Source organism: Kalmanozyma brasiliensis (assembly GCF_000497045.1).
Source record: "Kalmanozyma brasiliensis GHG001 unplaced genomic scaffold PSEUBRA_SCAF2, whole genome shotgun sequence".
In the NCBI taxonomy this organism is placed as follows: domain Eukaryota; kingdom Fungi; phylum Basidiomycota; class Ustilaginomycetes; order Ustilaginales; genus Kalmanozyma; species Kalmanozyma brasiliensis.
In genome coordinates, this window is record NW_015961959.1 from 165,913 (window position 1) to 189,453 (window position 23,541).

Here is a 23,541-nt window from a genome sequence, read left to right on the forward strand (position 1 = left end):
CAAAGGTTTCTGCGCTACCCGAACCTCGACAACTGACCGGCGTGCAGCAAAGGAGCGTCGGTGAGTTTCGTCGCCGACATCACCCCTGACAGGATTCGGCGCCGGTCTGAGGCCAGATCGCGTCGCCATCAGCATCTGGTACAACGCAAATCTTTCTCGAGCCCCGCCCTTTTAGCTCTTCTCCTGCTCACGCCGGTCAACTGGAGCACAGCACAAGTCTCGGCGCAGTAGACCCGCTCTTGGCACATGTGGCAATTGTATCGCTGAAACGTCAAGCAGTGCCGCAAACTCGCCGACCGACGTCAACGCCATCACCGATCTTCTGGTACAAGTAAGGCCCCCACGCTGCCGACACATCCCATCGGTCCGACTCGGCCCTTTACCGTCAGCGCTTGCCCCGTCGTACACGGCGTCCAGACACATAAATAGACGGCTAGACTTTGTTCGTTCGGCACCTGGTCGTTTCCCATACTGCAAATCGGAGGCAAGATGAAGCTCAGCACATTCCTGCCCTTCACCGCCCTTGCTCTAGGCTTGGCCGCGGTCGACCACGGCGTCGTTGCTTCTCCCACGTCGCAGCGAGCCTTTGTCTCGCGCAACGCCGACGGTCGAGCCACCGAAGACGCCTACGGCGATCCCGAGTACAAGTGGCCCGAACCGAACCCATCTCTCCCACTCGATAGCCTGCCCGATGCTCGGCCTCAAGCCTCTTCTCGTCGCTTCCGTTCTCGTCTCGTCGAAGCCGAGATCCGCAGGATCAATTCCAAGATCTCTGACCCTGCCGTCAAGCGTATCTTCACCAATGCGTACCCGAACACGCTCGACACCACCGTCGGATGGACGGATCTGCAGCTCAACAACCCGGACTCGTCCACGACTTTCCCTCGGGCATTCATCATCACGGGTGACATCCTCGCCGCTTGGCTGCGCGATTCATCCAACCAGATCTTCACCTACCTGCCGCTGCTCCAGTCTCCACCCGAGCCGTACCAGGTCGGCGACAAGGACTGGGTCAAGCTGTACCGGCTTGCGCTCGGACTGCTCTACCAGCAGGCGCAGCAGGTCATCACCTACCCACTGGCAAATTCGTTCGGTCCGCCCAAGAGCGCTACCATCACCAACAAGAAGAACCCCGCTGTGGGCAATGGTGATGATGCGGACTGGGTGCAGCCCCCTGTGCCCTACTCCAAGGCGCACTTCCTGCCCCAGCCGCCCAGCAACTACACCGACGTGGAGGGCACCGACGGCGTCTACCTCTGGGAGACCAAGTGGGAGGTCGATTCGCTCGCTGCGCACCTCCGTCTGCCCTCGCTGATCGCCGAATACGCAAACCGCACCGACTTCCTTGGCAACCCGACGTGGCAGCGTGGCGTGCGCATGGCCATCGACGCCCTGCGCTCGCAGCAGCGCGGCAGTCGGGAAGAGCACATCGCCTACGAGTCATCCAACGACACGACCATCCTGCCCGCCAACCTGACGTCGCGAGACAGCGAGTGGGCGCAGCGCTTCGGCACGCTCCAGGGCGGAGTCTACCGATTCGAGCGTCTCGACCGCTCTGCAACTGAAACGAAAGCGGATCTGGGCTGGGGCGAGCCAGCGGCGTACAACGGGTTGGTCAAGTCCGGCTTCCGTCCCTCGGACGATGCGACCACGTTCCCACACCTCATCCCCGCCAACGCGCAGCTCGCTGTGGCGCTCGAAAAGCTCTACCCTATCCTGGAGAAGAGCGCCAACATGACCGACGTGGCTGCTAACGCCAAGGCGTTTGCTGCCGAGATCCGGGCTGCCATCACCGAGTACGCCATTCGACCCAACCATCTTTCCCCCAACGGCGGCATCTATGCGTACGAGATCGACGGCTACGGCAGCACGTACTTTATGGACGATGCCAACGTTCCCTCTCTTCTCTCTCTCCCGTACCTCGGCTATCTCAATGCGAGCGATGAGGTGTATCAACGAACCCGTTCGTTCGTACTGAACGAAAAGACGAGCAAGTGGTTCTACTCCGGCAAGGATTTCTCCGGCATCGGCGGACCGCACGTTGGAACGGGCTACGCATGGCCCATGTCGCGCATCATGCAGATCCTCACCTCAACGGACGCACAGGAACAGCTCGATGCGTTGAGTCTCTTGCGTAACACCACCGCGGGCACAGGTCTGATCCACGAATCGATCAATGTCAACAACGCCACCGACTTCACACGGCCTTGGTTCGGCTGGGCAAACGGACTCTTCGGTGAGGCTGTGAGACATATCGAACAGACCAACCCAGATGTTTTGCAGCACACCTACTGAAATGCACCAGCGCATCACGCGTTATACAGTTCCGGCTTTCCTGTTGCAATGCAAGTTTTGATTCTCCTTGTGCGCTTACATCTTCTCATCATCGTCGTCGTTGGGACTGAGCAAGAACTCCATCAACCTCGCCACACCTTTCACGCGCATCAACTCTCTCACCGCGCGTAGCTGTTCCATCTCCCTGCGCTCCTCCGCATGCTGTCCGGCCAAATGGTGGGCTGTCCGCAACGCCACTTGACTCTCGGAGAGGGTGGGTTTGAGCGTGATCTTCTTGCCTCCTCCGGTTGGTCGGACTTCGACCGCTACGGGGACAGGAGTAGGCGAGGCGGAGCGCGCTTTCTTCGCGGGCGAGCCCGAGATGGCGCTCTCAGCAGCGACCGCGGCTTTCCGTTTGGACAGGCGGGGAGGCTCGCCGCTGCTCACCGCCGAGGCTGCTGCGGCGGTGAGACGCTTGATCTGCTCTTCTTCGGATAGCGCCGTCGTCGTTGAAGGAGCGAGGGGCGTAGGGGCGGGCTCGTCGCTGTCGGAGAGGCTCGAGAGGGGCGATTCGCTCGAGTCCAGGTCGGTCAGCGAGGCACGAATGGACGACTCGGGAATGTCGTCCGATGACAGGTTGATGCCTAGCGCTGTGTGGATCAGGTGCCGCGTTCGGGAAGGTTGAACGAAAGCGCCGGTGTTGAGCGGCAGGTCTTCGGTTTTGAGCCGCGACGAGGCGATGTCTGCTAGCGCGTCCAGACCGCTCAGCGCATAGTCGCGCTTGCCAAAGGGACGATACCGCAATTCGTCGCCCGGTGTGACTCCGTCCTCGAGAGCAATGAGCCTGGTTGGTACCAGCCCCGCTTCCTCTGCTGCAACATAGAACACATCGCCAATCTTGCTCGCCTGATCGCCTCGTACCTTGCTCCAAAAGTCAGTGCGGATGACCTTCTCCGGGAAGCGGAAGCGAATCTTGGACGCCAGCTTTGAACCTCCCGCTGTCAAGGCAGGCGAGTCGACTACACCCGGCACAACAGGCACATCCTTAACACCGCTCTGCAAGCTGCCAGTGATGCCGTTGCCGCCCATCAGCAGCTCCATCGGATCGGGGATGATGTCGATGTCGCCATTGTTGAGCACGCGCGTGCGGAAGTGCTTGCCTGGCCCGATCGTTTTAGCGGAAGGGATGGGCAGATCGAGTGTCTTGGGTACGGAAGCGCCGACACGGGCGATCCGGCGACGGTCGTTGACATGATCGCTGTGTGCTGGGCACATCCATCTGCGCAGGTTGCTTGGCATGCCCAGCATCAGTGGATCGACACAGTCAATATGCCAGTGGAGAGGGCAGAAATCACAGCTGACGATCTTGCGCCAGCCTGTGCCTTCGCGGACTGTGTGTTCGGCCGGTGTCGATGCCGCTACGTGTTGCGGATCAGCAGTCGACTCGGCCGGAAGCGCTGTCCCGCCGCAGCGATAGCAGAGGACCACATCGCCATTTTTGTCCTTAAGCCTGTAGGGATCCCTCGCCTCAATCAGTCCATGCTTGTTCGGCTTGACCTGTCGGAGCATGCCTGCGTTGACATAGTCGCCGTCATTCGCTGTAGCTACATCCTTGAAGTAGGTCCGCACGTCAGCGGGAAGCTGGAAGCTCTTGGGGTTCTGGAGCGACAGAAGCGGTAGGAGCTGACCGAAAGGCCCTAGACCCTTCGGCTTCTGCACCGCTTTCGGCTTGCGCTCTGCCACGCAGACGTTGCAGAACCACATCTCGTCCGTGTTGATCTCGGACGATGGGCCTGGCGTGCCAGCCTTCGACTTGGCCTTCTGCACTAGGCCTGACTTCGCGGGTCCCAAGACCTCGGCAGCATTCGAAGCGGGCATCTCGTCAATGTCGAGCGGTGGGCTCATGCAATGGAAGTGGAAGCTGCGTGGGCAGCCATCGCAGCAGACGAAGCGACCGTGACCACCACAGGTTTCGCAAAAGTCGTTGTTGACGCTGCCCTTGTCCTCGAGGCGGGGGCTGAGGTTGGTGTCGGTCGAAGTAGAGCTTGGTCCGGGAGGGATGATGGCACCTGCGATGCCGGGGATGGTACGGAGTTTGCCATCGGCCATGTGCATCATGCCAGGAGGCGGCTCCACAAGTGGAGGCGGAACGATGGTGCGAGCAGCGCCGGTACTCTTCTTTGGGACTGCTGACGTTGATGCATTTTGTGCAGGTCCTGTGCCGGCGCTGCTCGCTGAAGGTGACCTGCGCGCACGTGCCTCTTCCTGCAATTGCAACTCGCGATGCTTTTTGAGGCCCAGTGGATCGGCATAAGCGCTGGTGATCGACTGCGATGCGAGCAGCGAGGCGCCTCTGTTGCTAGGATTTCGACGCATTCCTGTCATCGATGTCAATGTTGAGTCGCCGGCCTCAACGGCAGAAAGCATCGAGGCAGCTGGTATCGAGTCGAGCGATTCGCTGACGACAGGCACGGGTAGCGATGCTGCTGCGTCATTCGTCGCAGGAGATTGCGATGTTCCTGTCTCTATTGCCCCGACTTCGGTCGCGGTTGCGCTTAGTGGTACGGTCGCCGTCGCGGTCGCGGCGTCAGGACTTGTTTCGCGGGTTGCCGTCGCTGTGGCGACAGAGTCAGCGTCTGTCAAAACGTCAGCGACGGGAGGGTCTACGGCGCTGCTCTCTGCCGTTGCTGTTACCTCTGACGAAACACCACAGTCTTTCGACACGATTCCGGCATCGCTAGGTGTCGACTCGCTGAAATGTCGAACAAGGGACGATTGAGAGGACAAATTCGAGGAGATAGCCAGAAGTGGCCAAAATGCGGAAGGGTGGCCAAGAAAGCGTTGTCAGTGATCGGCTCCGAAGCAAACGCAAAAAAGGTTGGATGATAGTCGGGCGATGAGATCGACGACCGAGAAAGCTGTGCTGCGTCAAGCCTGCCTTCCTGCGGACTGCGCAAGGAGCACAAGGCAAAACGCGTCGGCCCGTTCGCCTATCGCCTGTGGCCAAATTTCGATTTTTCTGTAGCCATCCACCGACCGAGCTTGGTGAAGCTGAGTTTTACGTGCAGATCGGCTGCAGAGGCCCCCTCTTCCTCGTTGTCCTGCTTGGAGCATTGTACTTTGCTGATCGCTAGCGCATTCCAGTGTCACCTGTGGACCGGCTGTACGGGCTAGCCCACTTCATCTCGCCATCCTTTGCACAGAATCCAGGCCGGCCCACAGAGAACTCCGACTTCATCCGCTTCTGCCTCGTCCTGCCCACAATGGTCGAGCATGCGTGCTTCGTATGCGAAACAATGAGAGAGCTTATACGTACCTGTGTGATCGCTCTGCGCCTACGGCAGTCTCCGTCGAAGCCTTACCGGACACTGGAGATGTCCTCTTGATGGTCTGAAACAGAGCATACGGCATCTTGCCGTTGATGTTGGTCGGGGCAACATAGTCGACCGGTGCTTGCAGCGCGGACGATTTGCGCTGGGTGCCATTGACTCCAGTAGTCCCCTTTCGCTTGTGATTGGTTGGAGCGATTACTGGTGCGTCCGAAATGACCGGATTGAGAGGCGGATAGGCGGGATCGGCTGGCAGAGAAGGAGGAGGTCCCATGATCTCTGTCCGCAATGCGTCAGCGCCCTCGGACGGTGGGCTGCGACTTGCGCTGGTGTTTGCCAATGCCGAAATTATTGGTTGCGTCACGGACGATGTGGAAGCGACGGCAGCAGGTGCTGCTGATTCGGGCGCGGCCGAGCTCGATTCGCCGACGAGTCCGCCAGCCAATGGCTGATTCGATAGTGACGCTTCCGCTGTTGGTTGACGCAATGTGTCTGGCTGCAATAGGGGCTCCACGATGGGCTCCATCTTGACCTCTGGCGTCGATTCTGGTACATCGATCGGCGCATCTGCGCATTGAATCGCTGCAGGTTGAGGCGCTGCAGCATCTTGATCTCTCGACGTCGTATCTACCTGAGCTTCTGACGCTGTGTCTGATGGTATCGACGCTGGGGCGGACATGTTGCGCTGCGAGTCGCGCAGAGCCGCAGTCCTCGCCTTGATGGCGAGTTCGTACCAGTTCGACGGAAGAGACGGAGCCGGCGTCGAAACAAGGCCTGTCGGCGTCATGAGAACGCGATTGCTCTCGAACAGTATTCCTCTTCTGCTTTTTGACGGAGCCACCTGGCTGTCCGAAGGGCTACCGAACTTTGGTGATGAAGACGAGGTGGGTACGCCTCTGTTTTCGCAATCCTCCGTCAAAGCGTCCGTTCCGTTTGACTCGTGCGATGCGTGACCGACGCGGTCAACCAGTCCAGACTGTCCTGAAGGATCGATTCCACCGAAGAATGGCCTGTCCTGGGATGTGTCTATGCTGTGCGGGAGTGGGACCTTACGAGGAAGCATCACCCTCGGATCGGATGTGCCTTTCGAATGACTGATCTTGCCGCAATGCTCCCGAGTGGGCGAGATGAGCGGCGCTTCCGTGAATGAGACACCGACGAGGCTCGAAATCCGTTCCTTGAGTCCTGTGACTCTCGTGACTCCCGTGAGTCGATGCGAATGATGTTGGGTGATCCGCGATCAGATGGATGGAGGTGAACAGGAGGAAGCGCGCTCGCAATAATCACGAAAGGGTCCCTTCGGCGCGACTTGAATTTCTGTTGGTCCCGATTGGGATTTGCCTGGACCTTTCAAAGAGCGCGACGAGACGCGCTGTGCTGGTCTATCGGGTAGAGAGGCACACAAGGCCTTGGTCGCCATGCTCGTCCTCGCCCTATCACTCGCTCAGTCGTACACGACGTCAGGTTGTCGCTAGAGAGGAAGCTTTCATGCAGGAGTGGCTGCTCCTTGTACTCAACATAGCCCGACGTGGCTGGAAAGGAGAAAGCAACTCGCCAATAGCGCTTGCCGTTTGGTGCGGTGAAAGCTCCGGTGGGAGAAAACAAAAGTTGCATTGCACAGGAGCCGAATTGCAAGTCGCATGATTCAGCGCACCGGCAGCGGGCTGAAACGCTCGACTTGGCGACGTGAGAGTGCGATGATCGGCTGGACGTTGTGTGTTGTTGTGACTGGTTCTGCTGGTGAGATGACTTGAGTGGCCGAGCCGGCTGCGGTGAGTGAGAGCGCAAGGAGAAGGGGTGTGAGAGCTAGGCGGACACGATGCAGTCCAGCATCGGCCGAGATGTGCGTGCTCAGGCCGGATGCGTCGCACGAAAGCAGAGCTGACAAGGCTGCAGCGTCTGGCTTTGAGACGGCACTGCTGGTCGTGAGGCTGGTCAAGATGGTGCGGACGAGCTGGGCAAGCTCGAGTCCAGCCATAGCGGGGCCTAGTTGGACGATCGATTCTGCCAACATGGCTAACGCGGAGAGCATCGACTCTGACACCGCATCGCTCGGGCTTTCAGCAGAAGCGGGCGCGCTGAGCATCTGCGAAAGACGACGCTCGACGGACGGCCGCCAGCATTTCTCCAACGCCGCCAGCACGGAAGGCCGCGGCCGCTGGGGCGCATTCGGCCCTGCCAGGACGGCGATCACCCGCATGACGAGCAAATTAGCCCGTTCGTCCGGCTGATCGAGCATTGCGTCCAGCCCACGCTCGATGTCCCCGCGCGAAGCTGCGGTGATGCCCTCGAACTTGTCTCGAATCGAACTCGCCGCAGAGACGAACCGCTCTCCCAATTCGGCCATATACACCTCCAGATCCGCGGTCAGCGTCGCCAGTGGGTCCTCGTAGAGACGCGCAAGGTTGTCTACCTGGTTTGAGCGGCCGGTGACGTGGGCCTGCAGAGTGTTGTTGGAGGCCAATTCCGCGTCGATCGGCTTGAAAAGGTCATCTAGCGGGCTGGCCACCTGCACTGCAGCAATGGCAACCACACTCTCCTTCGTCCGACGCAACAGCTCTTGGACCGCAACGGACAGCTTGCCCTCCGCCAGCTCCAACAGACGCTCCTGCAATATCGCATCGATCGCTTCTTCGAGCCGCTGCAGCTCCGTGTGGATGTGTGTCACGGCCTGTTCGGCGGAAGGCGATAACGTGAGCTTGCGCGAGATCGTACGCCGGGCACGCTGCGATGCGATGCGGAGCGAGCGCCGGACAAGGGCCAGGTCGGATACGTCTGACAGGTCAGAGTTGATCGTGCGTAGGGTCACACTTTTGCTGTCTGTGCCGAGAACTATGCTCTCCCGCGCCTTTGCGGCCCAGTTGGACAGGTCGGCGAGGTCTTCTTGCGAGTGAGAGGTGGTTGAACCGAGATTGAGGCTCGGTGTGAAGGACCAGAAGGAGGCCGGAAGGAGGCGAGAGAGGATCTTGCCGCTCGGCAGAGCGTCCACCACAGACACCGTGGACACGCGCAGCTGCCTTTGTGTGATCGGCGTGCGGTCGGCCGTCGCTGCAGAGTCTGGTTGGGCTGACTCTTCTGCAATCGGCAGACCGTGGTTGGACCGCCGGCGGAGGGCGCGCAGAGCAGCTGCGCTTTGTCTGACGTCGCCATTCGAGGCGGAGTGTGGGAACAGCAATGTGCGTTCAGCGGCTGGCGATGCTGCAGGCTGTCCTGAGACGAGGTTGTCGGGGTCTGTGATGGTGCGGACCAAGTCGAGTAAGAGCGGTTTGGTGGACGTTGAGGAGTCTGCTTTCGGAGGCAGGGTGAAAGCTTGTACCGCGTGCTGAAGCGTTCGAGCGAAGAGGGTGACAAGCTGAGCTATCGTCTGCGAGATCTGCGCTGCTCGATCGTCCTTAATTGGTGCTGCGCTTTCGTTGCGAAGATGTGAATCCGGCTTTGTTCGTCGTCGCTGTATCATCCGGTGCATCCCAGTGAGTCTCTGCGAGAGCAAAAGCTGTTTTGCTTGGTCTAGCCTGGACCCGTCGATGAGCATGAGAGCTGCGAGCTGGTCCACCACCGCCATCGATTCGATCTCTGTATCTGAGAGAAGCGATACAGCCCTCGCTACGATCTGCTTTCGCATCGGCAGCATCGTCTGCCACTGCTTCTCAATGAACGGGAACGCCTTCTTGACGTTAACCTTGAGCAGCGAGACGGCCTGGGCGACCGAGCTGATGCCAGCCTCGCCATCCTTTGCGAGCGCCGACTGCGATCTCGACTCGATGAGGTCCAGCCACGTCGCTCGTGTGAGCAAGAAAGCCCAAGCAGCTTGCAGTGTCTTGCCCTTCTCGATCGACTTCCAGACGTACTCTGGTGCGTCCATGATGAGTCGCAACGAGGCTCCAAGTACGTAGATGGCTTCGCGATGCAGCGAGGAAGCATCCGAGTCTGGTGCTGTGGTACTCTTCTGTGCTGGAAGGTAGCTTTTTCGACGGCTGGCTTTCGGTGATGAAGGACCTTGTTCCTCGGTGACGGCAGCCGACGTGACTCCTTCAGCGAGCTTCTGCAACCTTTCTGAGAGTTGTTCCGAGCTGCCAGCCATGTCGATGACTGTGGTGGCTGTGCCGAGCAGGTCCTCGTAACGTTGACCGACAAGACTTCTGAGCTCCTCTTGCTTCCCAAGTGCGGTGCTCCTGACGGCTCGTTCATACGCATCAACCTCCTTGACCGTCAATAAGCGGAAAAGGGTGTCTGGCTCAGTGCTGAACGGATCGAAGCCTGTCGCTTGAAAGATGCGGGTGGCCTCATTTGGAGCGGAAGTACGCCTTGGAAAGGTAGGAGAGGTGATGCCGACGGATCCAGAACTGGATGTCAGGGATGCGTTTGTCCGGGCATGCCTGGCACGGCCGTGCCTCCCAAGTGTGGTGGGGGCCGAGTCGGCATCTGGATGAGCAGTGCTGCTACTGCTGGCACGCTGCTGCTGAGCCGTCGTCGACATCTTGCTCCTCCAGCAGTCGCCAGCGCGTGACGACTAAGTTGCTGAATCGAGAAAGGAAGAGCTGCGGAGAGGTAGGTTGGTGGTGGCGAGAAGAAGGGGAGGTTGTCTACGTGGTGTTGCACTTTCCGCAATTTGGCGGAGAGAGTGTGTCTGTGCGGGTCCGACAAAGATCTGGACCCTGGAAGAACGCGTTTCTGCAGCCAACCTCTCCTCCCTTCATCACTTGTCTCCTCCATGGCAATCCGTCATTATCTCAGCCTCGGCAAGCAGCGGTGAAGGAGGAACATGTCGGTACCGGGCAAGGACAGCGGTGCGGTGGTGCTTGACACTTCGATGGGCCGCATCGTCTTCGAGCTGTACTGGAAGCATGCGCCCAAGACCTGCGCCAACTTCTACCAGCTGGCCAAGCAAGGCTTCTACGACGGCATCGTCTTTCACCGCGTTATCAGCGACTTCATGGTCCAGGGAGGCGATCCGACAGGCACTGGATCTGGAGGAGCCTCGATCTATGGCGGTGCTTTCGAGGACGAGCTGCATCCCGAGCTTCGGTTTGTAGGAGCTGGCATTCTTGCGTCGGCCAACGCCGGGCCCAACACGAATCGCAGCCAGTTCTTCGTGACACTAGCACCAACTCCTTTTCTCGACGGGAAGCATACCATCTTTGGCCGTGTATCGGATGGCATGCAAGCAGTGCGCGAGATCGGAGTCGCCGAGACCAAGGATGACAGGTAAGTTGGCCCCGTAACAAGTCTTCTGGATGTGCTGTTCACTGACAGTGACGCACGACACACCATCTTTGCTCCGCTTCTTTCCAACAGGCCTGTGGAAGAGATCAAGATCGTCAAAGGCTCAGTCGTCTAGGGACGTTCATCGTCTAAGCATTCGGGTAACAGAGCGTAATCATTTCGCAACCTCAATTTAGGCTCAGCTTAGCGTCTGTCATATTTCTCGAGTGACAAGTCCGATTTCCTGTCCGCCATCAAGTTGTCTCAAGCGAGACATGCCCGCGCGGGAATCCAACAGCCTCGAAGACCATTCGGTATCAATCATTGGACGGGTTTGGCACTGGTGATACTGTACCGACAACCGCCAGCGATACTCTCAACATGGAATCTCACACAAACGCGACACGCAAAGAGGGGAGACAGGAGGTATGATGCCTGGTGTTGCGAAGCTGGCGGAGCCCTGTTCTGACCGCCGAGCCCATGGTGTGGTAGTAGTAGTACAAGGATGAACAACAAAGAAGAGAAAAGACAAGAAAACGAGACGAGGATAGGAGGTGCGCAGATAGCAGAGACAGACGGAGCTGCCCGTTCTATCGATACAGTCTCTTGACGCGCGTCAAATCATCGTGATCCGATGAGCGACAAGAGATGTGGAAGGAGTAGTAGTACAGTGGAGGAGGCGGAACACGGAAAGCACAACGACTAGCAAAGTCGAAACGCTTAGATGTCCTGCGAGGCACCACCCTTCTTGACCTTGCCCGACTTGGCGGGGAGGAGCTCCGACTGGATGAAGGGGAGGACACCACCCTGGGAGATGGTGACACCGCCAAGGAGCTTGTTGAGCTCCTCGTCGTTGCGGATGGCGAGCTGAAGGTGACGGGGAATGATACGCGACTTCTTGTTGTCACGAGCGGCGTTACCAGCGAGCTCGAGGATCTCGGCAGCCAAGTACTCGAGGACGGCAGCGAGGTAGACTGTAAGGATAAGAAGAACATGGAGTGAAACGTTAGTCGATGCGTACCAATGACCAAGACGATAGCAATGGAGTTTAATACATACCGGGAGCACCGGCACCGACACGCTGAGCGTAGTTGCCCTTTCGCAAGAGACGGTGGATACGACCGACGGGGAACTGAAGACCAGCCTTGGCCGATCGGGACTGGGCCTTGGAAGAGGCGTCACCAGCCTTGCCACCAGACTTGCCACCGGAAGACATTGTTAATAGATTGTTTGAGGGGGGGTGTTGAAGGGTTGGACGTTGGGATGGAGCTTGAGGAGCGAATAGACGATGGGAAGGAGAAAGGAAAGGGGCAGCGGTGATGCAGCCGAATTCAGAGGCAGGGTCTTATAGTCCAAGGGGCCGACGTGGAGTGAAGCACCGAAGACTGGCTGCGCAGTACAGCGGAACAGCAGTGTCTGCGCACAGGCGCTAACTCGGTGCGGGCGAGTGTTGCTTGCCTTCAAGGCGCGACGCGACAGCAGCGCTGCACCTTTCGAAAAGGCAGAGGAAATTCGGGTTGCAGCAAGCCAAAAAATAATGTGACGAAATGCGTTGATCCAGCGTCGCTTGGAATCCAGGCCGTGATTTCTTGGAAAGTGGAACTGTAGGGAAGCAAGACTACAAACGCAGCCAGGTGGGTTTAATTAGGGGATTTGGCCCTTCGATACATTTCGAAGCCCTAGTTTAGCTGATCAGTCAGCCTTGCCGTAGATCTCCTTCCGGGTCCTCACAGGCCACCCTGCAGTCCCATCACCAGCGAGTGGCTTGAAAAGCGCCAGATTAGCATTCAAGAAGGGAGGATAAAACAAAAGATGGCCTACGCCTGGAGAGAAACATGGAAGGAATCTTCGATTGTAAGCAGTGTGCAGTAGTAGGCTTCGTTTCTGGTTCAGGTAGAAGATGGGAAAGGCGACGAACTCACGAAGCCCCTAATTGGCAGGGTTGGACGAGGTTCACCTGCGATAGCCCCTTTGAGCCTCCGAATTGGCTCGAAAGTCAGGAAAAAGGGGGTGTCGTTGGCTACGCCCGCCTTTTTTTTGGACGGCTCGGACACGTCTTTTTAGTGAAATTGGGCGACACGTTGAACGCGAAATTGTCACACTGCAGCTGGGCAGAAGCAACGCGTTGTTCTAACGCAGCAGCAGAGCAACAGGCCTCAGCGCCTCTCTCTCTCCACGCTGGCTGAGCAGTGTGTCTGTGTTGCGTGCCGCGCAGGGTCCCTCGTATTGTTTAAAACCAAGCACCCGTCGCGGTGCTTCCTTCGCCTCGCCTCCCTTCTTTCTTCCTCCATCCGTCAAGTCTTTCCAACACTCTACCCAACCAACACCAACCCCCTCTTACTTTATTCAACATGCCCCCCAAGGTCGCCGAGAAGAAGCCCTCCTCCACCGCCGGCAAGGCCCCTGCCTCGTCCGCTGGCAAGGCCCCCGCTGAGGCCGCCAAGAAGACCTCCAAGGCCCCCGCCAAGTCTGGTGACAAGAAGAAGGCCACCAAGGTCCGCAAGGAGACCTACTCGACCTACATCTACCGTGTGCTCAAGCAGGTTCACCCCGACACTGGTATCTCGAACAAGGCCATGGCCATTCTCAACTCCTTCGTTCAGGACATCTTCGAGCGCATCGCCACTGAGGCCTCCAAGCTCGCTTCGTACAACAAGAAGTCGACCATCTCGTCGCGAGAGATCCAGACCGCTGTCCGCCTCATCCTCCCCGGTGAGCTCTCCAAGCACGCCATCTCGGAGGGTACCAAGTCGGTCACCAAGTTCTCCTCGTCCAAGTAAACGTTGCGCGCGTTTGCAGCCTCGTTTGTCTTCAACATCATGTCCTTGTAACCTCTCATCGTCAGTCGTACTTTCTTCGGCCCGACGCGTTCGGTGCAGCGCGTCGTGGTGTCCTCCGCGGCTTGCCGCCTAGCCCACCCACTCCCCCTTTTCTCTTGGTCGCTTTGTATCTTTTTTTCTGTACTTTTACCGCCAGCGCTAGCATCTCTACCCCTCAGATATATCCAGCAGCAATCTGAGCATATCGGTCTCAAACATCCTCTTTTCGTGTGTGCTCGTGTGTGTCTGGCGTATTTGAATGCGCGTTCTGTTAGTCGGGCTCGATCGTGTATGCGTCGTCTCCGAGGCAAGCTGCAGGATTGTCGTCGCGTTGACAATCGCGTATCGGGTGTAGATCAGGGGCTTTTGTGCTGACGAAGGAAGCGGATCTCACAGGCGAACGATGTTCTGCACACAGGATTGGTTGAGTGTCTGTCTTCGAGACGCTGCGAAGGGTACAAATACAATTGCGATTGGATCGAGTGATGAGGATGGCAGATCAACCACGAAGAAGACCATCTAATGCGGCCTGCATGCGTTGCATGTCTTGCTGCTCCTCCTCCTCGTTGACCTTTGGATCTTCGATTGCGAGATCCGGTAGGTGGTCTGTGGTACTGGCCTGGCCGAGTTTGCCGTCAGTGAGCTGGTACAGCACCTTGTCGACTTCGGCTTGTGCTTCCTCCTCCATTTCGTCCTCGTCTTCGCCTAGAACGCCCGAGTCGAGCGTGTCGTCCATGAGCTCTTCCATGATGCCTGCCTGATGTTGTTGTAGCAATGAAGGAGAAAAGGTGTGGTGAGTACGGGCGTGGTTTGAGTCGGATGTGGATCGAGGACGGGGGCGCTTACCTTGGTCATCTCGGCGCTCATCTGTCGCATTGCCGCCGACACCTCTGGCAACTTGACGAGCTGATTCGACAGCTTCATGATCTCGGTCGACTTTGCCATGCTGCCCGTCACCTTGTACATCGCTGTTCATCCACAAGCCAACGACTCACTGTGTAAGTACCTCGTCTATCTTCATTCTCTCCCGAATCGGGTTGGCACTTACCCAGTTGATGCTGGAGCTGCATGTGTATACTGTTGAGTCTCGCCTTGCTCACCGAGAGCCTGTTCTTCTGCTTCTGTGCGCGCACCACCTCTCTCGCCAGGATCTTGGCGTTCTTGACATCGCCCTTCTTGGCGAGCTTCTTGATCTCTGCTTTGGTTTTGGATGAGCCCTGGTCGATCTGGCGCATCTCGCGGTCCAGCGATCGTTGCTCGGATCGCAGCTGCGATTGCACCTTCTTCACCCTCTCTACGGCCGTCACATGGGAGGAGATACGTCAGTGGTCTGGTGATGTTGAAGATGATGCCTGGTTGGAGGCTACTTACCCTCCTGTGTCGGCCCGAATATGAGCTTCGATACCGCCTGCATTGTGTGTCTCGGTCGCTCTGTGGATGAGCTCGCTTCGATCCGTCCTTGGCTTGTTGGTGTGACTGCGTGACTTGAGGCAAATACTCCTCAGAGCCGCTGTACGAGCCTGCTGTCGTTGACGCTGTGTAGGAAGAAGTTCGAGCAGTGGACCAGTGGGGGCTGGTTCGAGATATGGATGGAGTTGCTCACTGCCGAGGTGGAGCTGAAGTCCGCGTGTCAAGGGTGCGCATGCAAAGCTGCGTAGCCGTGCGAGCCGGATTCGGATTTCGGATGTGATTCGCGCCGCTGAGGTTTTCGGGCGAGAGCAGCATTCAGCCGTGGATCTCTCCTGGCATGCATTGAATCGATTTTGGCTCCTTGACTGCTCGTAGGGCCTCAGTATGCTAGTCACGACGCTAGACCGGCCTAGGGAAGGTGATGAAGGTGGATTCTGATGCCTTGTGCTGCAAAGCATGGTCGATGATGATCACTTCCTGTTGCTGTAGCTTGACTATTATTTGCGAAAGAAAGTCACAACTCCAAAAAAGCTGCCAAAAAGGGGGCACGAAAAAGGCGATTGATTCGGTCATATCGACCACGGCTTAACATGGTGATCCGGCGCACATCGGCTTGGTTCGAGGAGATTGGCCCCGATCCACCATGTCTGCTCCACCCCAGCGAGTCCGACGGCTGTCGCACGGCGAGTCGCATTCGTGCTGGACGACGTCGAGACAAGCCACAGCAGGGCGGCGTACAATTTCATGTCTGCACAGCAACGACGCCCATGCGTCGAAAAACGAACAACGGCTCGGCGTAGTTGACAGAGACTCGATGACGCCCACACAGAATGGTACAGAGCGTCAGAAGGCCTGCTCCCAGACACAGGCACAAAGGCGTCGCCAACAATGCTGAGCCAAACGCCTCAGTGCATGCTGTTCGAACCGGCCTGAAATGTAAGATCATGCGTCGAGCACGAATAACGCGCGACGCGTCTGGAGAACGCGCAGGAAAGAACAACAACATGCAGATCCTTCGGTCAGAGACAACACGCCAGTCCGACAGGCTCGGCTGGGTCGTGACGCGCCCAAAAAAGGATTCCTTTGATCTCGTTCTGTGCGTCGTTCGGGTTCGAAAGAAAGGCGCTCCGACCCGAGTCAGGAAGATGCACGATTGAAGCAAACTGACTTGTCGGATATCAATTCGATCTGAGCTAGCTGAGTTGGTCTGACCGGGAAAGACAGACGTGCTGCTGCCGGCTCTGCAACGCTGATCGTGCCACCGCCGGCCGATGACCCGTCTTGCTGAATCGGAGCACTAGCTCAGCCGTGCTGTCGATAGGGCCGCTTGAGGACATCAAAGCCACTTCACAGACGAGGAGGGAACACAGGCGAGCCAGAGCAAGAGAGAGAGACCCTGCTTCCAGCTGCACCTCGGCTACGCCGAAGCCTGCTACCAGCCCTGAGTCGGCCCACTTCCGTCGTGCAAAGCATCTTCCCACGCTCAAGCACTACATCGGCTCCTTGTGTATAATCTCAGCACAAGCATCAGAGATCACGTTAGCGTCATCTGAAGACCTCCTAGCGGCAGTGTCAGCAAGTGGGTTGTGACAAACAAAGAGCAAAGCTTTTAAAAAACAAAAGGTGGCTAAAATGAGAACGCGTGCTTCGCCGCCTCTGTTCGGGTTCTGCTATCTCCTTGCCTTGCCTCGCTTTGCCTTGCCTCGAGGTCGGCAATTGCGCTCGGTTGGAGCTGCCGTGCGCTTTCTCGCTTCTCCGAAGGTGTGTGCCTGCTCGACGCTATGCGGTCTAAGAATGAGCGCAACACCCCAAGCTCTGATGATCGTCTTTGTCTTGTCAAGGGCGTAGTCATCTTCATTTCGTTCCTCACCCATGCGCTGCTGGCGACTCATTTCATCTTTCCGCAGTCACGCTCCTCACTCGCCTGAGTCGGTCCACACTCATTGTTGCCTCCAAGCTCACCACGACCACATCCGCGCATCCCCACCATCCTATTGTACTTCCTGCCCCCCTATCACCACCTTCTAAGCAGCATAGCTTCTGCTTTTGGTCGCTGCCATCACGCGACATCCCCGCAGCCGCTCGTGTCCGCTTCATCCAGGCTTTCCTTTGGCTGGCTCGGCGCGGTGCCTAAGTTTCTCCCATACATCCGAATAGAGCAACTCCTCACACGCACGACGCTCGACAGAAACAGCACGAGCTCCACACATTCAACCTAGCATCTTTATCATTGCCCACCAACGTCGCGACGACAATCGCGACCACAACCACCTTCAAGCGAACAAGCTAGCAGCACGAGTATGGCCGCTTTCTATTGATACCTGTACGACCCCGAGCGAGCCATACCAATTTCCTTGCAACCCGCACGATCCCCGGTCCAAATCTATCCCGCATCTACTGCACGCATCGCACAATGTCTGCCGTCGCTCCCCGCCCCGCCTCGATCGCCAACTCGTTCTACGAGTCCGACGGCCGGTCGAGCATCGACTACGGCCCGTTCACCGATCCCAACAGCAAGACCAGTGAGCTGGCTCGCGCCGTCGGTAGGGAGAGGGAAGGCCTCGTCCCCGCCTTTCGTCCGCCCAGCAACTGGACGCAACGCTCCAGCCACCACGACGTCGTCTGGTCCGGCGCTCACCAACACGCGCAGGACCCCAACGATGACCAATTCTCCGATGCCGAGAGCTGGGATGGAGAGACGCAGCCAAGCTCGGCTGCACCTACCAACGTCGACCACGACTCACTTAGCAGTGTCTACGGTCACGTGCGTCCCACCAGCATCGGCAGCGCCATCTTTGCTGGGCGTGGCGTCCAGTCCGATCGCAGGCGCAGAGAAGCACCGCCGCCCCTCCCCAATCTTCAGCAAGATAGCCACCACCTCGGCATCGACGCAGCAGGTCTGCTGAGCCCCACGTCACAGAGCATGGTCAGCCCGCGCAGTGACGCCAGCGACTTCGAGAGCAGCAGCCGGATCAGCGCCTATGACGGCAGCAGCGATGCAGCAGAACATGTTGATCCGTCTGAAGGGCTTGACGTCCAGGATAGCTCGCTCTCCACGGCTTCTGCGCAGGCAGCATTCGAGGATGGTGTCAAGACGGCCAGACAGCCACTTCCGTCTCGCTTTTCTTCCAAAGCCGCGCCTCTCCTCCCTGCAAAAGCATCCTCACGAGGTAGTACCGCAACCTCCCCCAGCCGAGACGGCTCTTCCTCGGACGCGGACACCAGCCTGACGCGTGCGAGCCCAAACAGGCTGCCAGACGGCACCTTGGTGCCAAAGATGCCTCCGATTCCACAAACGAACGATGCCAACCGGCTGCGCAAGCCCAGAGCACGTCGCGAAAGATCTCCCATCCTGTCCTTCGATGGCGGAGTAGCTGAAGAGGAAAAGATGCTCGGCGAGCTGCAAGACAAGCTGGCGGGCGACGCGCGCAGCAGAGTCAGCACGCTCGGTCCCAAGGTCAAGAGGAATGCGCCAGCACCCTGGGAGCTTGACGGAGACGATGGCGCCGCTGCCGTTAGTCGACCTTCCCTGCGTGACCAGCTGCGACCGAATGCCGAGACGTTTGAAAAGCCCTTCTCCCGCTTCAAATCCAGACCTTCGGTCGACGCCGGACTGCCAGGCACAAGGAGTCCCAATCCGTCGCACACGCCTTCGGGTCTCGCCCTCAGCTCCCATCCCTCGAACGCAGACTCGCTCGTGCAGGAAGCGCAGAAGGAGAACGACCCACACGCGACCTTCGCTTCCCAGAGATCGCGATCCAAGAGCGTCTCGAATAGCGCAGCTAGCATGTTGAAAGGCCTCGGACTTTCGGGAGCGGCGGCGCCAGCTTCCAAGAAGGGTAAGCTCACCAAGGCTTTGCGTTTGGTGGGTGCGGGCGGCGGTGGGCCCGCACAAGGCGAACGTCGACCCTTGCATCCAGCTTCGGCTCCACTGTCGGAGCTGAACACATTCACTGGCCTTACCCATGGACCTGCCTACGACGCCGTCCCTTCGCCTCGCTTTGGACATGAGCTGCCACACAGCGACTCGGCTCGCAATCTTTACGCAGGCAACACGATGCCGACTCCAGGCAAGACCCAGGCCGAGCACGTCCAGACGCTCATGTCGACCAACATCCAGTTCGGGAACACAGCTCGCTCTCCGACCATCCTATCGCCAACTCCCGCTCAAGGCCCGATGCCTTCGCCGCGCATGGGCGGTGTTCGCTCTCTTGCTTACAAGAAAGACACTCTGAGTCCGACAGACTCGTCCAGCTTCGCCAGCGAACAAAGCCATTATCTTCATTCGATGGAGCTCGCGCGGTCGCGGACTCCTCCGGCGCGCGAACACAGCATCACTTCACGCTCGGCGACATCCAGTGAGGGTCCCGCGCCGCGCAGCAGCAGCCTCGAGAGCGAGGCCATAGTGGAGTCGCTCACCACCGAGGCCGAATTGACGCCCGTCGGCAAGGCGTCCGCAGAGGCACTCGCTTCGCGACCTCGGCACTCGTCCCCACGTCCAACCCACCAAGCTGGGATGATGTCTACTTCTTCAAGCCAAGCTTCGGGCAGTCTGCCGCTTCCCGGCAATATCGAGGGCGTTGCGTACAAGCTCATCTCGCTTGAAGAAGCTCGTGAGCAGGCGCGTCGGAAGCAGTCCGAGTGGCTCGCATCTTCGGGCGCGAGCACGGCCGGCAAAACCTCGCCTAATCTTGCTTCGGGCGACTCCGCTCAAGATGAGCTGAGCATGCAGCGAGACCCTTCGAGCGACGGCCAGATCAAGAACAAGAAGAGCGGTTTCCTGCTGCGCAAATTGAAGAAGGAGAAGGGTTCGAGCGTCGAGTTAGACCCCGCGTCTTATTTCGCCTCGAGCACAAGCAGCAGGAACGTGTCTGCATCCAGCCATCCGCCGGTGCCATCTTTCTCTGTCACTAGCCTGGGCGAGGAGAGTGACGAGCTGAAGCCCTTGACTTCGATGAACAAGCCCGCCCTGCAGATTCGACCGATGTCGTCCATGTTCTCCGGCTTTTCACCTGACTTCCTCGACGCCTCGACTCTCGCAGAGGGTCACGGGCGAGATCCGGACAGCTCCTCTGCGGGATCTGCGGGCTTGCTCATGCCACAGAGCCCGGCCACGCAATCTTTTCGTACACCGTCTCCTGTCCTTTCGGAGTCAGGCCGTTTCCCTTCCAACTCCAGCTTCACGAGGCCGAAAGTCGCCGAGATCAAGCCGACACCACACGGAACCGTTTTGCCGGGACCTGCCGTGCCTGGCTCTGCCGAAAGCAACTGGAGCGCATTCGGCATTGCCAACGAGCGGAACCGCTTGCCCAGCCTTGACGCTGGGACCAGCAGCACAGACGAGCCATCCCTCTTCCACTCTCCCGTCATTTCGCCTCTCACGCCCACCTTCCACCACACTGTCGAGGCACCGGCTTCTGAGCATGGAACCCCGGCGCTCTGGACCGAGGATGCCGCCACCTTCTCGAACCCAGCAAGCCCGCAGATCCCAGATGAGGTGCGACAGCGGGCTCGAGACATCGAAGCGCAGATCCAGGAGCTCTGCAACGAGCTCAACGAGCTGCGCGTCAAGCACGTAGGGCAAGGCACTGCTCCCGTCTTCCGAGCGAGCGAGCTCGACGAGCGTCAGGCCGCGGCCGACTGCCCCAGCTGCGGCTGCGCTTGCGCCGAGCAGCGTCGACTACAGAGCGTCAACGAGGCTGCGGTCTTGAAGGGTGTCAGCGTGCTCGACCGAGGTCGCGCACTCAAGCCTTCTTCCAACGCTGGCAAGTTTGGCGGCTACACGAATCGTTGAGCGCGGCTCCTCTTCATTCCAAGGCATACACGCTACACTATCACTATACCAAATGTCAATCCTTCTGTGCAACCTGTGCTTTGCGAGTGAAGAAGATGCGATCGAGAGACGAGGCTGGCCCCGAACAACGAGCCCAGGAGAGACCGGCATTGTGCGGCGTTTCAACGGGCTGCACGTCCAAAGTCGCCGGCAGATGTCTGCCAGCGACCTTTCCTAGTGACGCTTAGGCCGTCTGGATCCAAGCAGAAGATGTGTGCGGTAGCTTGCGCAAGCCCCTGGTGGGCTTAGGGGATGGCGTGACCGACCACATACGAAGGACACTTGCCAACGAAGTCACAGCGTTGGGTGGGAGAATCGCCTCCCGGCGTTTCACAGGTGGGCGAAGGTTCAGGGTCCAGGGGTGAGTGTTGATCTTTCATTTCGTCATCACGCCTGCCCCTCAAGGCGACGTTGGCCTTATCTATCCCTCGCTCCATCTTTCCCCTCGTACCATCATCCACCTTCACCTCTATCTTCAGCGAAGAGCGAGACCATGTCGCGCCTCACAATGCGCTCCCACCTGTCGGAAGAGCAAGTCCATCCGGACCCCTCGACCACGGTTCCGCTCCTACCCGCCTCGGCGCCTCTGCCATACCAATCCACGCCCTTACACAAACCACCTCGCTGGTGGCCGCAATACCCCTCAGGGCTCGAACCGAACACCTGGGCGCGTCTTCGACATCTCTATCGCGAGGAGCTAGCCGAATTCTTCGGCACCCTTCTGATCCTCCTCTTTGGCGCAGGTGTCGAATGTCAGGTAGCGCTGCACTACCACACGGAGACACGCGATGCAGCGTACGGGTCGTACCTCTCGGCGCGTCTGGCTTGGGCTTCAGGCGTAGCGTTGGCGGTGTGGGTGTCTGGTGGGGTGAGTGGAGGCCACTGCAATCCCAGCGTCACCATTGCTTTGGCGTTGTTCCGAGGCTTCCCACGACGCAAAGTGGTCCCATTCATCATCGCTCAAACCCTCGGTGCGACGGTGGGCAGCCTGCTCGTCTACGCCAATAACATCACCAACATTGACCGGTTCAATTCGGGCTTACGCACCGTAAAGGGGCTGGGGAGTACGGCGGGGATGTTCTTCTCCATGCCAGCCCCCGAGTTGAGCTACCCACAAGCGATGTACTCCGAGTTCCTCGCCACCGCGGTTCTGCTCTTCGTCGTCTTCGCACTGGCTGACAGCGCCAACCTCAAGCCTCCTCAGGGAACCCAGCCGTTCGCCATGTTCATTACGCTGCTCGCCATCGGCAGCAGTTTAGGGTACAACACGGGTTATGCCATCAACGGGGCCAGGGACACCGGTCCGAGGATTGCGTTGTGGTTGGTAGGGTACGGCGCGGAGGTGTGGACCCACGATAGCTGGTACTGGGCTTGGAACCCGTGGCTGAGTAGTGTGCTGGGTGGAGTGGTGGGCGCAGCGACGTACGATGCCTTTTTGTATACGGGTGTGGATAGTCCGGTGAATCGGCCGCGGAGAGGAGGGGACGGCAGGGGAGACTATGAAGCGTTGGCACGAGGAGAGGAAGAGGAAGTGTAGAGCTCGGCCCGATAGAAAGATTGGCTGGCTAAGAGGTGTGGGGGCTCGAGTGCATCGAGCTCAGATGGAGGCAGTCGATCGGCTCGTCCAGATGCACTGCCTTTACCATCAGACCGTCCCGGATCGGCCCAGCCCTCAAATCAAACCCCTTGCACTGTTACTGGCATAGATGCGCAGAGGGACGAGCACAGCGCTCGCCGTTCCTCCGTCCTGTGTAGAGTGAAGCAGCTGAAGGTGGTCTGACGAGATGTGAGCATGATGGTGAGTAGGAGCGTCGCGGCCGATCTGACATGCTTAGAAATTTCCGCCTTTTGTGCGAGAACCCTAACCTTCAGGGTTCAAGACGGGCTCAGTTTCAGTCTGCTGCGCACTAACCATCATCCTCTCGGCCAACACCATCATCCTGGGCCATCCGTCATCACACAGCGTGGCTAGCCCATCAACTTTCGCCACTAACGGGCTACATAGTGCGCATCTCTTACCCGTTCGGCCGAACCGCGCACCCGCACCGTACCGTCTCGCCTCGCAGGCAAGATCCACCATGGCATCCCGTCCCCCGCCCTCATCCGCCGCTGCGGGTCCATCGCGCACCCTCACCCTCACCTCCGCACCCGCTGCACCGACCGATTCGGACGCGGGGATTCTTCGCTTGCGACCGGCGGCCTCTGCCTCATCGCGATCCCAATCACGCCGCGTAGTGTGGACCGACTCGACGGTGGACAACGAGCATCTGGGAAAGAAGAAGAGCAAGATCTGCTGCATCTACCACAAACCCAAGGCGTTTGACGAGTCGTCCGACGAGAGCTCGAGCGGGAGCGATTCCAGCGAGTCGGATTCGAGTGAGGAGGACGGAAGTGAGAGCAGTGCAGACGAGGGACCAAATGTCAGCCAGGGGTTGAGGGACAAGTTGAAACACAGGAAACACGGGCATCAGCATGAGCATGGAGAAGGCTGCGATGGACATGCAGGGAAGGCGAAGGGCAAGGCGAAGGGGAGGACAAAGAGTTCGGGTGGGACACAGACTATCACGACGACCAAAGAGGAGCAACAGGAGGAGCAAGGGGACAGCGATGACGAGAGGCAAAATGGCAGACCAAACGCTTACGAGCGCGGCACACGCTGACACTTCATCCTCAT

General features: G+C 58.7%; 10 protein-coding genes across 10 annotated transcripts; 6 read left to right on the top strand and 4 right to left on the bottom strand.

Annotated features, from left to right (window-relative positions):
• Positions 1–489: 489 nt before the first annotated feature.
• PSEUBRA_002557 (Uncharacterized conserved protein UCP028846) lies at positions 490–2,295 on the top strand (the record flags this gene model as incomplete). Its single annotated transcript, XM_016436949.1, has 1 exon — positions 490–2,295. The coding sequence occupies one exon, from the start codon at positions 490–492 to the stop codon at positions 2,293–2,295; it is 1,806 nt and encodes a 601-aa protein (XP_016292468.1).
• Positions 2,296–2,370: 75 nt separating this feature from the next.
• Positions 2,371–6,390, bottom strand: PSEUBRA_002558 (Zinc finger, PHD-finger; the record flags this gene model as incomplete). Its single annotated transcript, XM_016436984.2, has 2 exons — positions 2,371–5,026; positions 5,591–6,390. The coding sequence occupies 2 exons, from the start codon at positions 6,388–6,390 to the stop codon at positions 2,371–2,373; spliced, it is 3,456 nt and encodes a 1,151-aa protein (XP_016292469.2).
• An 858-nt stretch (positions 6,391–7,248) lies between these two features.
• On the bottom strand, positions 7,249–10,080 carry PSEUBRA_002559 (uncharacterized protein; the record flags this gene model as incomplete). Its single annotated transcript, XM_059464975.1, has 1 exon — positions 7,249–10,080. The coding sequence occupies one exon, from the start codon at positions 10,078–10,080 to the stop codon at positions 7,249–7,251; it is 2,832 nt and encodes a 943-aa protein (XP_059320685.1).
• Positions 10,081–10,365: 285 nt separating this feature from the next.
• Positions 10,366–10,941, top strand: PSEUBRA_002560 (Cyclophilin-like peptidyl-prolyl cis-trans isomerase domain protein; the record flags this gene model as incomplete). Its single annotated transcript, XM_016436959.1, has 2 exons — positions 10,366–10,808; positions 10,899–10,941. The coding sequence occupies 2 exons, from the start codon at positions 10,366–10,368 to the stop codon at positions 10,939–10,941; spliced, it is 486 nt and encodes a 161-aa protein (XP_016292471.1).
• Positions 10,942–11,525: 584 nt separating this feature from the next.
• On the bottom strand, positions 11,526–12,021 carry PSEUBRA_002561 (Histone core; the record flags this gene model as incomplete). Its single annotated transcript, XM_016436977.1, has 2 exons — positions 11,526–11,779; positions 11,865–12,021. 2 exons carry the CDS (start codon positions 12,019–12,021, stop codon positions 11,526–11,528), a joined length of 411 nt encoding a protein of 136 aa, XP_016292472.1.
• Positions 12,022–13,156: 1,135 nt separating this feature from the next.
• PSEUBRA_002562 (Histone core) lies at positions 13,157–13,585 on the top strand (the record flags this gene model as incomplete). The annotated part of the gene is made up of 1 exon (XM_016436961.1): positions 13,157–13,585. The coding sequence occupies one exon, from the start codon at positions 13,157–13,159 to the stop codon at positions 13,583–13,585; it is 429 nt and encodes a 142-aa protein (XP_016292473.1).
• A 538-nt stretch (positions 13,586–14,123) lies between these two features.
• PSEUBRA_002563 (Snf7) lies at positions 14,124–15,038 on the bottom strand (the record flags this gene model as incomplete). The annotated part of the gene is made up of 4 exons (XM_016436971.1): positions 14,124–14,381; positions 14,471–14,592; positions 14,673–14,918; positions 14,996–15,038. 4 exons carry the CDS (start codon positions 15,036–15,038, stop codon positions 14,124–14,126), a joined length of 669 nt encoding a protein of 222 aa, XP_016292474.1.
• Positions 15,039–17,447: 2,409 nt separating this feature from the next.
• Positions 17,448–20,828, top strand: PSEUBRA_002564 (uncharacterized protein; the record flags this gene model as incomplete). Its single annotated transcript, XM_059464976.1, has 1 exon — positions 17,448–20,828. The coding sequence occupies one exon, from the start codon at positions 17,448–17,450 to the stop codon at positions 20,826–20,828; it is 3,381 nt and encodes a 1,126-aa protein (XP_059321286.1).
• Positions 20,829–21,360: 532 nt separating this feature from the next.
• PSEUBRA_002565 (Major intrinsic protein) lies at positions 21,361–22,404 on the top strand (the record flags this gene model as incomplete). The annotated part of the gene is made up of 1 exon (XM_059464977.1): positions 21,361–22,404. One exon carries the CDS (start codon positions 21,361–21,363, stop codon positions 22,402–22,404), a length of 1,044 nt encoding a protein of 347 aa, XP_059321287.1.
• A 541-nt stretch (positions 22,405–22,945) lies between these two features.
• On the top strand, positions 22,946–23,527 carry PSEUBRA_002566 (Protein phosphatase inhibitor; the record flags this gene model as incomplete). Its single annotated transcript, XM_016436985.2, has 1 exon — positions 22,946–23,527. The coding sequence occupies one exon, from the start codon at positions 22,946–22,948 to the stop codon at positions 23,525–23,527; it is 582 nt and encodes a 193-aa protein (XP_016292478.2).
• Positions 23,528–23,541: the final 14 nt, after the last annotated feature.